General features: G+C 35.8%; 2 protein-coding genes across 3 annotated transcripts in view; one reads left to right on the forward strand and one right to left on the reverse strand.

Moving 5' to 3' along the window:
• Nucleotides 1-16,865, reverse strand: part of DOCK2 (dedicator of cytokinesis 2) — a 366,602-nt gene that overhangs the window by 169,347 nt on the left and 180,390 nt on the right. The gene's annotated exons all lie outside the window — the stretch shown is intronic.
• The window catches only part of INSYN2B (inhibitory synaptic factor family member 2B), a 32,195-nt gene continuing 30,362 nt past the window's right edge, over nt 15,033-16,865 (forward strand). For both annotated transcript variants that reach the window (XM_058169298.1, XM_058169299.1), the window contains exon 1: nt 15,033-16,454. In XM_058169298.1, the coding sequence (XP_058025281.1) occupies nt 15,115-16,454 (1,340 nt within the window). In that variant the 5' untranslated portion in view covers nt 15,033-15,114. The remainder of the gene's footprint in view (nt 16,455-16,865) is intronic.

A 16,865-nucleotide genomic window follows, 5' to 3' on the forward strand; every position in this document is an offset into this window, starting at 1 on the left:
TAGAAAAAATGCTTTTAAAAAGCTCCACCCACGATCCCAACTAAGTTGCCTGATTGTCAGAGGCTTATTTTTTTCTTTTAAAGGCAAAAAAATGCTTTTAAAAGAAAAGAAAAGCCTCTGACGATCAGGCAACTCAGCTGGGATCATCAGAGGAGCCTTTTAAAAGCATTTTTTCCACAACCTCTTCAGCCAAAGAGGTTGTAGAAAAAATACTTTTAAAAGTAAAAAAAAAGTTGACCATGCCCACCTAGTCACATTACCACCACCACCACCACCACCACAAAGCCATGCCCACAGAACCAGTAGTAACAAATTTTACATTTCACCCCTGTATTGCAGTCACTTCTGTTAGCAGTTTGAGTCTCACTGGCTTAAGGTTGACTCAGCTTTCCATCTTTCCGAGGTTGGTAAAATGAAGACCAGATTGTTGGGGGCAATATGCTGACTCTGTAAACTGCTTAGAAAGGGCTATAAAGCACTATGAAGCATATATAAGTCTAAGTGCTATTACTATTGCTATTATATTAGTAATAGTGGCAACTATTCTGATACTTGTAGTTGCAGGAATTCTGAAAGTAATGATTGATGCAATACCCAATGTAGTTCCTTCTACATGTGCTGGTAGTATGCCTCCAAATTTCTAGTCAGTACCTGATGGTATCAAATTTGAAACATTATATTGTTTTGCCGTTGTAAACCAAGAACTAAGAGGCAATTCATGAGTCAAAATCCAATGTATCGTTCCACTTTATGGATAAATCAATGTTGCATATCAATTGGTGGAATAAGGAACTGAATGATTTCTGTCTGCCTTTCAGTTCCTGCTATCAAAAGTTCTCTCCAAGGTTTCCGCAGTTTTCTGGAACCGAAACTGAAGGTATATAGGTGGCTCTGGAATAAAGAGGAATTCACTGAACAATCCATTCATGCAATATTAGATTTATTTTTTGAAGTGGCAGATTTTAAACACCATTAAAAGATAAGTACAGAATGACAGGCTAATATTTACTGTTGACTATATTCTCTTCTGCAGAGTTAAATAGTCTTTTCCAGCTAAAACTTTAAATGAAGAATAACTGGTCTTGTGTTTCTTTGTCCCTTCATAGCTTATCACAACCCTGTTGTGGAAAGTATCTCTTTTGTAAGCATCTACTTAAAAGTTGGCACTGGGAAAAATGTATGTTGCTTTCAATTCACTGATCTACTCTCACCTTCTGGGGGAGCCTGAGGTCCTGGCTCTACTTGGTGGCCTTTGATCCAATGGAAGTGTTCCATGCTGGAGGTAGCTGCTGGATTGATGGTAGATTCTACCTTCCCCCACCCTTGCGCTCTGTTCTTCATCCATCCATCTTTTTGGTTATCATGTTGATGTATTCTCATTATATTCTTTTTCATTGTTTATTTTATGGTTATAGTATTTTACTTCTGTTTCCACTCCTTTCATTTTCTTCCTTTTTATTATTATAAGCCACCTAGAGTAGCCCCACAGCGAGAGAGGCAGCAAATAATTTAACAAATAATTAGGTTAGAAAACGTATTTGGAGATTTGGAACTGATTGAGGCAGGTTGTTAAGAAATTCCTGGCACGCCTTTCAAAGAACTGGCCCATGTTGTACATTCCTGAATGAATGTTCATTTGCTTTTTATATGCTCTGGATCAGAATAACAGAGTTAGAAGGGAACTTGGAGATCTTCTAGTCCAATCTCCTGCTCAAGCAGGAGACCCTATACTATTTCAAACATGTCATCATTTAATTTCTTCTTAAAAATGTCCAATGTTGGAGCACCCACAACTTCTGGAGGCAACTCATTCCACTGATTAATTGTTTTAACTGTCAGGAAATTTCTCCTTAGTTCTAGATTAATTTGCTCCTTGATTAGTTTAATAATAATAATAATAATAATAATAATAATAATAATAATAATAATAATAACAACAACAACAACAACAACAACAACAACAACAACAACAACGTTCGAAGGGACCTTGGAGGTCTTCTAGTCCAACCCCCTGCCCAGGCAGGAACCAGTCCAACCTCCTGCCCAGTTTCTATCCATTGCTTCTTATCCTGACTTCAGATCAGTCCTGAACAAGTATTACTGATACTCTCCAGTACTTTTGCCTAACCTTAAAACAATGAATGTGACCTTCCTGTTTTATTACAATATTTACTGCAAATAGTATGTTTCATTAATTCAGAAATTTGTGAATTTTTGGTTGGAGAGCAGTTGTCCTAGTTGGGAGGAGGACTAAGTAGGGAATTAGCTTGGACTCAATACATTAACACAAGATCTGACACGCCCTCTTATCCCCCATGCCTTGAGCCTTATCAGACTTTTCCAGATAAAAGCTGCTAGTCTGGGGAGATTCCTGTATTATAGGCAGAGAATAATAAAATAGCTTGTTTTGAACTCTACATATGTGGTTCTGGCCTGATAGTTTGATAGTAATTAAACTGCATGTTCTGATTAATGTTTATATTGGAAATTGTGTACCAGCACTCATACTGTTTTGATGCAGTTCTTTATTATTATTATTATTATTTTTATTTATTGAATTTTTATACCGCCCTTCTCCCGAAGGACTCAGGGCGGTGTACAGCCGGAGATAAAATACAAAATATATACAATTAAAAACAAATTAAGACATAGCAAAATTACAAAACGGCTAATGATTAAAATTAAATTTAAAATATTTAAAAATATTAATAAAACCCCAATTTAAAATCAAAATTATTATGCCAGTCCCGCTTGAATAAATAAGTATGTTTTTAGCTCACGACGGAAGGTCCGAAGATCAGGCACTTGATGTAGGCCAGGGGGGAGTTCATTCCAGAGCGTTGATGCTCCCACAGAGAAGGCCCTACCCCTGGGGGCCGCCAGCTGACACTGTTTGGCGGACGGCACCCTGAGGAGACCCTCTCTATGAGAGCGTACGGGTCGGTGGGAGGCATAGGGTAACAGCAGGCGGTCTCGTAAGTACCCGGGTCCTAAGCCATGGAGCGCTTTAAAGGTGGTAACCAAAATCTTGAAGCGCACCCGAAAGACCACAGGAAGCCAGTGCAGACTACGGAGCAATGGTGTTACGTGGGAGCCACGAGAGGCTCCCGTTACTACTCGCGCAGCCGCATTCTGGACTAACTGCAGCCTCCGGGTGCACCTCAAGGGCAGCCCCATGTAGAGAGCAAAAGTTCAATTTGATTCAAAACTTTTGATTCAAAAGTTTAAAAATACTTTTACCATTTTGTCTTTTATAGGGATTTCAGTGGAAGGGAGGTTTTAAAATGTGTACTTGGAGAAATTGAGAAATGCCCAGCTGAGAGAAAAAACATTTATACATTTATCCTTAAATATGCATTAAAAATAAATGATCATGTTCAGTCTTTTAGTCTTTTAAAAAAAGAAATGTAGTTTAATGCAAAAATTAAATGATTCCCGCAGCCTGGCCAGAAGTATACCTTTAATTAATTTAGCCCTAATCCCAACAGCTGATTGGCTACTTTAAGGTACAATAATATTTCACTGCCTGCTATTTGTTTTTTACTGCTAAAACCTAATTCAAGTGCTACTTGTCATGTCTACAAGGTTAATTTATATATAAAGGATGGCGGTTATTAGGAGGAAGGTAATGGGGTAATGGGGAGAGTGATCAGTATAGCTCATATCAAGGACTATGAAGCAGTTTCCATGATTCAGAGGATATCCTATCATCTCCAAAGAAAAACACTTGCAGGCTTCTTCATCTTATAAAGATCCTTTCCCAGAAAGACTACATTCAGTTCTTTTGAAAACTGGTATACAAAGAAGGCATGGAGATGACAGACAGACAGACAGACAGACAAATGATAGATAGATAGATAGATAGATAGATAGATAGATAGATAGATAGATAGATAGATAGATAGATAGATAGATAGATAGATAAATAGATAGATGATATAGAGATAGAGATAGAGAGAGAGAGAGATAGAGATAGATAGAGATAGAGATAGAGATAGAGATAGATATTTTAAAGTATAGTACAGGGAATGACTGGGGGAGAGTAAAACTTCCAGAGGAACAAGAGAGGAGTTCTAACTTCACCATATGGAACAGTTAAAAGATGTGGTCTCAGATGCACACTAGCCAGTTTCTGAGGCATCAAGAAGGTCTTCCAGCACCACTGGGCTTGTGTGCTGCTGAATCTTTCTTTTCAAGGGTCACATAAACACACGCTGAAACCTCTGCAGCTGCAGTCCAGAATTAACCCTCTACAGTTCACTTGGGAGTTAATTATCACCGACTGTTCAGAAGCATAATTTTCAGAAGCAGCCAACAGATATTAGAGCACAGGAGTTTGGGCCTGCATATATGCTTTATTGTTCTGCTGTTAGGTGATTATTATTATTATTTTTGACTGGGGATGTATTGAGACATAATCACATTGTGATCCATAGTGGGCAAACATGGGGGAGTATGATGGACCTAATGAGAATGTCTTAGGACACAAGATAACGTACTTCAAGCTGCAGAGAGGACCCGGGAGACTACTTTCTGCTATGGATTCTGCCATCCTGTGCCAATTTCATAAGATTGTCATAACACTTAAGAAGAAGAAAAAAGAGGGGAAGAAACCTATTTCCCTTACCTTGTATTCATCTGAACTAAAGCTGTTGAGGCACAAGAAAAGTTGAGAACAGCAAAAACAAACAACAAAACCCCTCTTGAAACAGCTCCTCTGGGTACAGGAAGGTTTATTGCTTTGCAAGTTACTACTAAAGCATATACTTGTTATCTGAAAACATAACATGGTAGTAAGGGCTTTTCTACCCTCACTGAATCATTTTTAGGGACCAGCTTGAAATATATAAGAAGTTAAATACACGCATACGCATACGTACTTAAAATGTCACAGTATACATTTTTATTCTTTTAATTTCTAGGAGTTTGCAAGACATAAAGACATTTTAATCCAGCATCAAAAGTGTCTCTTTAAGGCAGGAAAACCAAAGGCAGTATTAGCATATTAATGGGCTTCAGTTTTCAAAGCATAGCAGTGCTATTAACACCCAAGGAAAATCAAAGCAGAATTGATGTCATAAAGCTCTGAGGACTGCAGTGAAACCATTTTTAATACAGAAGTGGGAGAAACATGAAAGTCTTCAAACTATGGGTCACTCTCAACCAAGGAAATTGCGAGGTGAAAAGTCATCTGAGATGCCCATGAAATAAAGGATGCTTCAGTAACCAATGAATCACTGTCCTTAACCTTTCATACATGCATGCAAACATACAGGTTCACACAAAGAAAACACAGGCTCCTTACAACAAAGGCACATAAGGAGCAAATATCAATCGGAGGAGAATCAATATTTTGCTATTGACAGTACAAATTAGTCTGATTTATTTTACATTGTGTGTAAAGTAGAGAGTAAGTAAAACTTAATGTTTAATGTATATTCTAGATCAGGGGTCTCCAACCTTGGCAACTTTAAGCCTGTTGGACTTCAACTCCCAGAATTCTACAGTATTGAAATGTCACAGAGGTTCACAAACAAAGAACCAGCTCTGCCAAAGGATAGATCTCAATGATGAGACCCTGTAAGAAAAAAACCACTCAGATGTCCCAGCAAATTTCCTTGATCCCAGTCTCAATCAAAAGCTTGACAAAGAAAATATAAAGGAAAAAGGTTGAGAGAAAAAGTGAATGTATTCCTAGTAACTTTACGGTTATCAAATAATACACCATTATGTGTATGTTTGTGTGTGTGTGTGTGTGTGTGTTTGTGTGTGTGTGTGTGTGTGTGTGTAAATAAAATAACTGATTAGGTAGTAAGTGAAACAATAGCTATAAGACAGTGAACAAAAATTGGGGTGCTAAATTATATTTATCCTTTTATAGAAAACTGATTTAATTGTGAATTTTTTTTTAAGAGACAAAATTTGAAGAACAGTCAAATATTGATAATGGAAATTCAAATTCTGTGATTTCTCTACAGAGTAAAATAGATTACTTGTTCCAGCTGATAATCACAGAAGAGATCTTAAAAAAATCATATGTGAAATTGCCTGTCATCTAAGAAAAATATGTAACTTGTGCCTAAAAGCAGTAGCAAAAATGTCATCAAACTAGAAAGTGCTCAATGCATCTTTATTGGCCAGTTTACTTGAAGGATACAGCAAGACAAGAGAGAGAAGGAAAGGAAAATTAAGATCCTAAGTAAAGGGTTGGTTGGTTTAAGGCAGAGAAAACAGGATGATAATTTTGAAGAAGAAAATAAGGGTGAAATCCAAATAAGCTTCACAACACTCAAAGTCAAGAAAGGATTCCTATGAAGCAGGAAAACAAAGAAGTATTAAAATAGCTAAATTAAAAAGTTGCTATTTCTACAAACTTGGCTTTGAAAGTCCATTGCATGTTATTTATTCTTTCACTGCAGCATTGTGACTTGACTTGGCAATAAAGAGTTGTTGTTGTTGTTTTAAGAATGCATTGGGGTAGGAAAATCTACAAATTCTTCAAGGTCAGATGTGCATAAATCACTTGCCAAAACCCATGTACCAAGTGGGTTGCTTCTCCCTTCATAGTATCACACAATTCAACGTTCCCAAAGTCAATGAATCATTCTCTTTCATTCCAGTCAAAAACTATGTTATTAGGATTGGAATAAGCAAGGAGAACATTTGAGTTGTGGTTTCAGTTCCTGGCTGTTTTGAATCTGGTAATTTTAGTATCACATTCAGTATCCAGAATATAACAGGCAGCAATACTTCCTGAATTTTAATGCACCAGGAATGGAGGAAGGAAATGATATCATATTTACATCAAAACTTCGTTATTGATTTGAAAATGAATGACGGAATTCATTTCAATATTACAAAACTTATAAATAATAGGATAACTTTAGTTTCTAACTTCCTAACAGTTGAGAAACTGTTATATGAGGCACAAAATGTCATCAAATATTCAGAATTTCAGAAAAAAATATTAAGGCTCAAACTTTTGTTTTACTAATAATGCTTTAATATATTTTATCTTAAAATATCCTTTAAAATAAGAATTTCATTTATGGACGACTTAAGCAATTGTTTGGTTGTCTTGAATATTTATATGAGCAGCAACATTTGCTATTTTGGAATGTAAATAAGAGAAAATCAATTTAGAAGTATGTTATCAAGGAGAAGTGCCATTAAATTCTTAATAAAATATTTATCTAGGGAATAACTATTTAACAGTTTACCACTCTTAGATAGCATAGTGGTCATGAACAAGTGTGGAATGTGTGTTTGATTGAGGCAATGTTCACTTCCCCAACAAAGTAGCAGGTATGTGTTAACATAATAAATTTATGAAAACAAATTAAATAGCTAACTACATTTTAGAAAGCTAATATAAATTTGTACAAAACTGCTCATGTGTATTGATTTGACTAGCCATTAAGTTAGTAGCTTCAGATTTTACTTCAAAGCAAGGATGAAAAATACTATTTCTTATAGTGTGGCAACTTTTGCCTCGTTAGATTTACTTTGCTTACTTCTGGCAGATCTACCATTTAAATTAAGGTTAGATTAAATCAGAGTTCTAAAGTCGAAAAAACCCAAAGCAAATGATCTTGTGTTTTTGCAGATTGGTTTATTTCAGGATAGAATCAACAGAGAATGTTAATTCTACTGAAACCATGAGGATTGTTTATGACCAGATGCTAAGCCCCTGTAACTAAGACCATGGAGGATGTAGAGAGAATGAAAAACCAAGAGATAAGTCTAGCAATAAGCTTCTAGAACAAGAGAAGTGAACAGCTGGCACTCCAGACATTCTTTAAAATAATACCCAGCATCCCTTACCATGAGCCCTATATCGTAGGTATACTGGGAGTTGTAGTTAGCAACCTCTGGGTTGCCATAGATAGCTTCTTTCCTAAAAAGGCAAAAGCCATAATGTCATTATTTAATAATGACTTTAGAAATAACTATTCTCAAATTTGGGCGTTTCCATAACCCACGCCAGACAATAACAACTGTCTCGGTGCACAACTAGCTGGAAAAGCAGTTAAATCACTATTATTTGAAAGTTGTACTTGTATGTGTATTATAATTTTATAAAATATTATATTTAGATATCTCTTTTATTCATTAAACATGAAACTCAGCCAACTGAACATTTAAAAATGTGTCACAAATACGATTGACTGGTGCTAATGGTTGATATGGGTTGCTGCTAGAGTCCTAGGTATCAACCAAATATCTTCTTAAAATATATGATGTTCCGAGTAGTACAGTTTTTTGCAGTTCTGCTGCTGTTGTTGTTGTTATTATTATTAAAAAGTTAATTAAAAAAAACTGTCTTAGAATTGCCACATATCTTCTACTTGGCTGGGGAAGTAGACATTTTCTCAATAAGACATATATCCACTCTTTTTATATGGCCACTATCTTGTTCCAGGAGTGGTAAAGTCTTAAATACAATTTACAATCCACCATTGAAACCAGAATTTCTGTTGCTAAGTAAGGAGATTGTTAAATGAGACAGGCCCAATTTTACAGACTTTTTTAATACGTTTGTTAAGTGAATCACTGCAATTGTTCAGCAAATCCAGCTTCCCCCCATTGACTTTGCTTGTCAGAAGCCAGCTAGGACAATTTCAAATGGCAATCACATGATCCTGGGATGCTGCAGCCATTGTAAATACATGCCAATTGCCAAGTGCCTAAATTTTTCAGTAGCCAATGGAAAGAGAAATAGTTTTCCCTTAGGACCTTCAGAGTAACAATTAACAACCTTTCTGAGTAACACTGAGATTTCCATTTCTCTTTGAAATATTTGTAGTACAGTGATTCCTGAATTCAGGTCAATATTGCCAAATGCTCTGGATAAACTATAGAGTAACTGTCCAAAACTAACATTAGATTAACTGTACAAAATAAATACTGAAAGAAAAAAAAAGCTTTATTTGTGGCTGTATGTAAAGAGGATTTATACAATTAAGGTAAAGGTAAAGGTTCCCCTCGCACGTATGTGCTATTCGTTCCCAACTCTACGAGGTGGTGCTCATCTCCATTTCAAAGCTGAAGAGCCAGTGCTGTCCAAAGACGTCTCTGTGGTCATGTGGCCAGCTTGACTAAATGCCAAAGGTGCACGGAACGCTGTTACCTTCCCACCAAAGGTGGTCCCTATTTTCCTACTTGCATTTTCGAACTGCTAGGTTGGCAGAAGCTGGGACAAGTAACGGGAGCTCACCCCATTACATGACACTCGGGATTCGAACCGCTGAACTGCCAACCTTTCAATCGATAAGCTCACCGTCTTATCCACTGAGCCACCACGTCCCCTTTTTATAAAATTATACTTCTGTTAAATTAAATCTCGTAAAGATTCTTATTTTAAAATACTCAGATCTTGAATACAGTACAACACTGTTCTTCTCTCTTTTTCTAATACCAAATACAGACAGAAATCCCAGCAAACTCCTGATTAAGTTTGCTATTGCCTTTTTCCAAATTTCCTATATATTCCACAGCTCTGGATATTGGATCTGGATATTTTAAATTCACATGGCTTGCCCATATAAAAGTTTGATTTATATTCTTTCGATTGCCACTGTATCTATTGTGGTTCCAACAGATAGGATCTATTTTTTAAATGCTGCCTATGGTCAGTATGATAAAATGGTGGAGGTGTGAGATCCTTGCATTGTAATAAAGTATTAACCAAGTAACTTCTTATAGTTTATTTTTTTTCCTTTTTTTCTCTTTTTTCTTTCAAAATATTAGTTCTTGTTAGTTTTTGGTCTGTATTAAAAATTGTAAAAAAATATAATTCAAATCCCTTGCACTGTAAGGGATTGTATAATTGCAAAAAATAAATAAATTCAAATCTCTTGCACTGTTACACCAGTCCATGTAAAACAATCCATGCAGTGAAGGTTATTATGGCTGAACCGAGCATTATTTTGGTGGTATAAACCTGACCAGTCACTTTTAAATAAAAGGTTTTTTATTATTATTATTAAAAATGATGCTCTGAAATGGTGCAGTTTGGTGAATGTCCTTGACACGTTCATCCCCGGGGGGATTTCTCCTGTATCCTTTCATCTGAAATAATGTTAAGAAAGTTTAGACTCTTTTTCACTGTGACATATTTATGCTACTTTGATAGATGCAAATAAACAGGAACATTTTTCCCCCCCAGGGAAACAAACAAACTTGGGAAAAGGTTGTTCATCCCAATTCATTGCACCAATCAGACAAAGGGCAAGAGGGAATGGGGACGGTGAGGAAAAGAATAGTTCTTCAATCAGGTTCAGTCCTTCCCTCTGCTCCCATCTCTATTGCTCTAATACTGCAATGGCAAACATTTCTGCACATGGCTAAAAAAAGCTCTGCATGGATATTTCCATGTAGGTCACTAGGAACCAAGCTTGATTAGAAAACAACTTTATTTTTCCCAGAAGTTAGCACAAATGCTACTTTAACCTTAATTGATTATAGTGAAAGCCTATGACTCAGAAACAAATCCTATTTCACTCCTTTGAAATTTGCATATAGGATTGCAGTTTAAGAGACTGCCCCATAACCCAATGATTAATAGATCACTTCTGCGAAGCAAAGCATCTAATGGCAATGCTAATGAGAAAGACCTTGCTACGGTCTTTGGGAAAGTATATATGAGGTAGATTTGTATGATGCTAAACCAAAACAAAACAAGTCATATTTGGGTTTAGTATTTGAGAATAAAGCTATTCACAGCTGAGTTCTAGAGAAAAGGGAAACAATTAGTTGTGTACACAGTAGAAGCATCCTTGTTTTAAAATATTTCCAAGTAAAAACACCCAGCTGTGCCTTCATCATTCTAACACAGCTACTGTGGCTCACCAATCCTGCAAAAGACAGTTTTAAAGATTTTCCTCACACATCTAGGATTTTCCAGAAGAATCAGCTGTATTCTGAAGAAATTGGGCGAGTACTACATCTAGGTTGTCAAGAAGACGTTTCTAAAGAAGACAGTCTATCAATGTTGCTACACATAGGTTTGCTGAGTGAACTGATGGCTTTCAAAATTTCCACCTATTGCAACAAGTAACCTAGTCCACGATGTCAATTAAATCTAATGCAGTAAATGTTAGGAAGATGTCATCAATAAAATGTGCAATCTTTCTGTGGCTTGTCAATAAGGACATGTCATGTTGTGGGAAATAAAATTGGTCCTCTCCTTGACAGTATTTAGATTGGCAGTAGACCCTAATAGAATCCAAAAATAGTATGCTTTTATGCTTATATCAATAAATGAGACAATACCTCTAGTGAAGCATGCCTGTGGAGATGACCTGGGAAAATGCTGAGGCATGATGTCCAATGTTCAAGAGGACACAGCTCCTTTAAGACTCTGAAGATAGACATTGAACTACTGACACTGGCCTTTGACTGTTTTGTACAACAACCTTAACATGAACATGTTCTTATCTTCCTGCCTTATCTCTCTATACCTATCCAATTCTTTTGAGGAAGGGGAAAATGCTTCTGATGGCTTCTTAACTTCCCTGGCTTTGTTTCTTCAGTCATAGTATACCAAGAAATGGCATCATGTTTGTTGACTGTCAAAGACTACATTCCACTGGGGATAATCTACCTCAGCCAGACATCAAGAATGGTTGAAACAAAATTCTGTGGGTAACATAGAATCAGATGTTGGTGAGAACAACTACACCATCTGTGAAACCCTTTCTAACCCTCTTGTTCAGCCTCTTTCTGACCCTTTCTCATTATTGTCTTACAAAAGCCTTGAACTCATTTCCTGCAAGTTAGTGAAATTCGACAGACGACCACATGATCACAAGTAGCTTCAAGATGCTGGCTGGCTAAACCCGTACTGTATGTTAAATGTATACAGTAGCTATCAAATGCATATTTTTTAATATAGAGAAAGAAGAGAGAAGTTGATATGGATCAGGAAAAATGACAGGGCTAAAATCATCAATTTGCAGGTTCTATGTGTATAATTCTTGACTACTTCTATTACATATTACAAATTTCATATATACTAGATTCTTTTATCTTGGCTCACATTGACCTACTGTGATGTGTATTATGGAGATAATGGAGAAATATTATTATCTCTCAAACAGCAATCATATGTGTGTGCTCAGATACAGAGGATGAGGCAGTATTGAGTACATTGTTCACTGCACTAACCATAGTATCTGGCACTCATAAATCTGATTATCATAAATTTTAGTATACAAATCATACCATTTTAGCCTACATGCCAAATTTTAGTATATTACTCATGCCAATAACATAATCAGCGGAGACCTGTAAACAGCGGTATTTCATTAAAGCCCATATTTTGGTTTATATCATTGGCTGTTTGGCATTGGCTACATGGCCAATTCTAAATGAACACAGACTTAAAAAGAAAAGTTTTATAAATATTAGCAAAGATAATGTGATCAATACAAAAAAGCATAAAATACATAGGTTTTTGGAACCAACATTGTGAACTGATATATTTGTACATTGCATGATCAAACTGCATAGTTTCAAGACAGTAGAAAATATTTTGAGGCATAAAATATTAAAAGATTTTGTCTTAATCTTGGGTATGCTTTTTGAAGTTAGCACTATAATTCCCTCAATTAACTGCTGAAGAGTAAAAATGTTTTTGTCTCTAAGTTGTTATTGTATTACTTTATATTAATTTGGACAATCCTGGCAGCCAAAGGCTATTATATTCATATTTAATGTCAAAATGAAAAATATCCAATCAGAAGCACACCGATACATACACACAAAGCATGAGAGGTACAGACTAATTGATGTAAAAACGCAATCACAAAATGTACATGATAAATTTTGCCTGTCTAGCTTTAATGAATCAATATGGTTTGTTTGTGCCCAGTCAAGCAGAGGTTTGCAAGAACAAACAACTTTGTTTTATATTATTAGTTTTTTTTACATTAAAAGGTATGGAAATAAATTGGTACGAAAATTATATGAAAGGCAAGGTTATAACTTCTTTTACAGGTATTATTGCTTTTAAATAAGCTACAATTTGACATTATTAGAACTAAGAAATCAAGACCATTTCATTGCTCTCATCAATATTTCAATGATTCAATAGCCAATGTACATATTTGTACAGAGAGACTTTGTTTTTAAAATTTAGAAAAGAAAAGGAACAGGAAAAGTACAAAATAACATACATGAAAATTCAGAAAATTTCAAATATGATAAGAGAAATACTCTCAGAGAAGAAACATACAATATTTAGATGTTCAGTTTTAATTTACAGAGTTTTATCCCGCTTTCTCTTTCTCACTTCCTTCTTCCCTGTACCTTCCTTTAGTTCCTTCCTGGCCAAATTGGGCAAAAGTATGAAGGTCTCACCTAAAGCCGTTAACAATCAAGATTGCAACTCATCCACCCATAAGACCTTCCTGTGTTAAACATCAACTTTTGCACCAAACGGATCCAGAAATGGCTTATAATCCATCCTAGGAAGATTTAGCAAAGTGATCTTGCTTTGAATGTATTTCAAGAATATTGGGGTGGGGGTGATTATGTCCCTGATAGCAATTTTCTCTAATGCCTCTCATAGACCATACCACCATTTTCTTAGATATCTTCATGTTTCATGACCAAACGTCGTAATTTTATTTTGTTTTGGGGGCAGAGGGATGGAGAGAAAGAGAAAGATAGAAGCATATTCCTCAAGGAGTAACAATTATTTTCTTATTTTATTTCTAAAACACTTTAATTTTACTAGAAAACTTTGATACTATGCTGCACTAGCATTTTGTTAGCATGAATGTTTCAGGATTTACATATCTTAGAGAAAAAAAGTAGACTGAAAAGAAATGAGATTTATTTATTTTCTTACAAGACAGTTTTCAACTAAGTTCAGGTTAGGGTTTCAACTTCTGCTATATACCCTAAAAATGAAAAGCATTCTGACATTTTATTAGGAAAGCATCTGTTCTGAGAAAAGAAGGAAAAATAGAGTAAAAGAGATGAAAAAAATAGAAGCTGTCCTAGCATAACATAGAAAGGTCACTTGGACATAACACAATTAAACTAATTCCATAACTATCTAGGCAGTAACTTAGTTGATATCACATATGCATTTAAGAATAAAAAGCCAAGAGGATATAGAATATTAGAAAAACTAAAACCATTTAATTGAGAATGTGGATTCCAAGAACACTTCATATTTCTGCCTACGTAGATAAGAAATAATTTCTTTCTTCTTCCCACTTATTGCTCTATTTTCTACAGTTTGAGTATCTGGTGACTTGTGAAAAGTAAAGGATAAACCCAATGTTACATGAGCAGACTATTTATTATTAAAAGCCTGTCATTCTCTTTTTCCCTAGAAAGAAAACAATTTAATCCCTAAATCTGATAACAGATATGCAGTGAAAATTCAGCACAGGAGACATAGGGGCATTTAGGAAAAGAATGGGATGTTACTTTTAATTACTGTACATTAAAAACATATATTCTTTATATGACTCTCCAGTGGTGACTGTTTTTTCTTCTTTTTCTTCCAGACCGTATGTGTACATTTCACCATAAAAACTGATCTCCAATGACCAAAAATATTTTGTTTGGATCTTAACCATTCAAACGTACTTAACTTAATATCTGCATAAATCAAATCAAGGAACCTACAGTGCTTCAATACATTTCTTCCAGTTAATCCTGTTGGATGCTTTGTTTTTATGTGGGTTCAACTCACTGGCTTCTGTGCAGATATTTAAGAATAAACTTATTTGTAAAAGTGAGAAGATGGGACAGAAAGGGAAAACAAATTTAAAAGAAAAAAAATGGTTTACTATTGATGGATCTATTTTTCTCACAAATCTATGCATCAGGGAGGGAAATACCACAAACTGTTTTTATGCTTCTTGTTTACACTCTATGCAAATGCAAAATAGGAGGTATCAGATATATATGTTTACTATTTAAGTGATAAATAATATTCTAAAAGAGTAATAAAGAAAGAAGAAGCTGAGAAACAGCTAACTAAAACATTCACAATTAAGACCAGATCAAGCAAAAAAATTATTCACTCAATAACAATACATCTGTTTTGATTGGGTGGCTTCATGCCCAGTGTTGTTCAAATGACCAAATGAAATGGGTCGCAAAGAAACCTATTATCTGCACATGTTGAATTGCGACTCAATGGCTCAGCAAGGTATCAAAGTGAGGCCTGTCCTGCTGAAAAGGAACAGTCTGGATTCAGTTGATTTTAGGAGACAGCCACACCATCGTAGGAGCAAATCACAACAAGTCCGATTTAAAGAGGATGGAGCAAATAATCCAACAGTTGTAGAATCAGAGCTGGAGGCAGGAGATACCCAAGATCCATGTGTACTGGATAAAATACAAACTTCCCAAGCCCATGACTTAGTAAACAATCCCTTCTCTTTGCCGCCATCTTGCAAAGGATTACAAAATATTGCCATACAGACTTCTCCAAGCCTCAGGAAGCATTTTCCAGTGTTTAAAAAGAAAAGAATTACAACAAGCAAGTCTCTAACAGAAATGCCAAAAGAGTCTGAATATGCTTTTCAAGTCAATGGCAACCTTTCTCAACAGGACATTATCTCGTCTAGTCTCTCTTACTTGAGTATCGCTCAGCGTTTAAATGATGGGCCAAAAGCAACAGCAAATACTTTATTCCGAAGGGTACCTAAAGCACAAAGCAATGGCCCTGTCCATTTGGGTTCTGATCAACTCGCAATATTAGAAACAACTACTGTTTCTACCCAGGTCCCTGAATATGCACACCTGGGTTCTGCACTAGACAATTTTTCCATTTATCCGGACACACAAGTGGACTTAAGGAGCTCTACTGATCCTTCTCCCACTAAGAGGGAATCTGAGGAAATCTGTTCTATGCTAGTGGAGTCTGAAAACTTGGCTTGTGTAAGTCAGAATTGTAATGATGCACAAATGGGTCAGAATTCATGTGAAGAGAAATGCTACACTGAACTGCCATCTAAGAATGACATTAGCGCTAAGGAAAACTTTCTCCCATTGTCTCAGTTTCACCACAATCCTTTACCCTGCTCTCTCCCACAGCCTCAGCAGTCAGTACAACTGCAAGTAGACACTGGCCCTAAGATACAGATGAATGACAACCAAACAACATTATTCACTATCAACAGTGTGTCACCTCTTATTCCCTCTTGTCAATCTGTAACAGAAAACATTTCCACTAATACCGAAGTGCCACAGTACAACTGCTTAGAAGGCTTTCACATAAATGCCTATCTTTCAGGGGCTGAAACAAAATCGGAAAAGAAAGAGATTAAAGAAATTAATCAAATTCATTTGGCACACAGTGAACTCTGTGCCCTACAAGGCAGACTTCAGTCCGTGGAGGAATCTTTGCTGTCAAACCAGGAGAAGATTAAAGTCCTCTTGAATGTAATTCAAGACATGGAAAAGGCCAGAGCCCTCAATGAAGGGTATGTTGTATTCTTATATTTACAATTACTTTATTCAAACTAACTATAGAGTACATTGTTTGTTTTACATTTGACTCTCATGTATATTCTTAGGAAAACAGTTGGTTAGCAAAACCACATTTTCTATGCTGTTTCTACACTGCTTTTTCTTCATTGTAAATTTTATTCAATAATCTTTTCTGCTGCCTTTTCAGCATGAATTTTATGCAATGTTTTTGGAAAGGGTTATCAATGTTAAAGTAAAGCTGAGATGCTAAAATTTTGCTAGTCTAAGAAGGTTTCATTCTCCTGGGCTCTTTTGTTCTGATTCAAATAGTATTAAATTATACATGGGACTAGCACAAATCTGATGTGTTGGCAAAAACATATTAAAAACCCTGAAATTGGCCACCTGCCCCCCACTGTGTTTTT

This window comes from Ahaetulla prasina, chromosome 2 (genome assembly GCF_028640845.1).
Source record: "Ahaetulla prasina isolate Xishuangbanna chromosome 2, ASM2864084v1, whole genome shotgun sequence".
Classification (NCBI taxonomy): domain Eukaryota; kingdom Metazoa; phylum Chordata; class Lepidosauria; order Squamata; family Colubridae; genus Ahaetulla; species Ahaetulla prasina.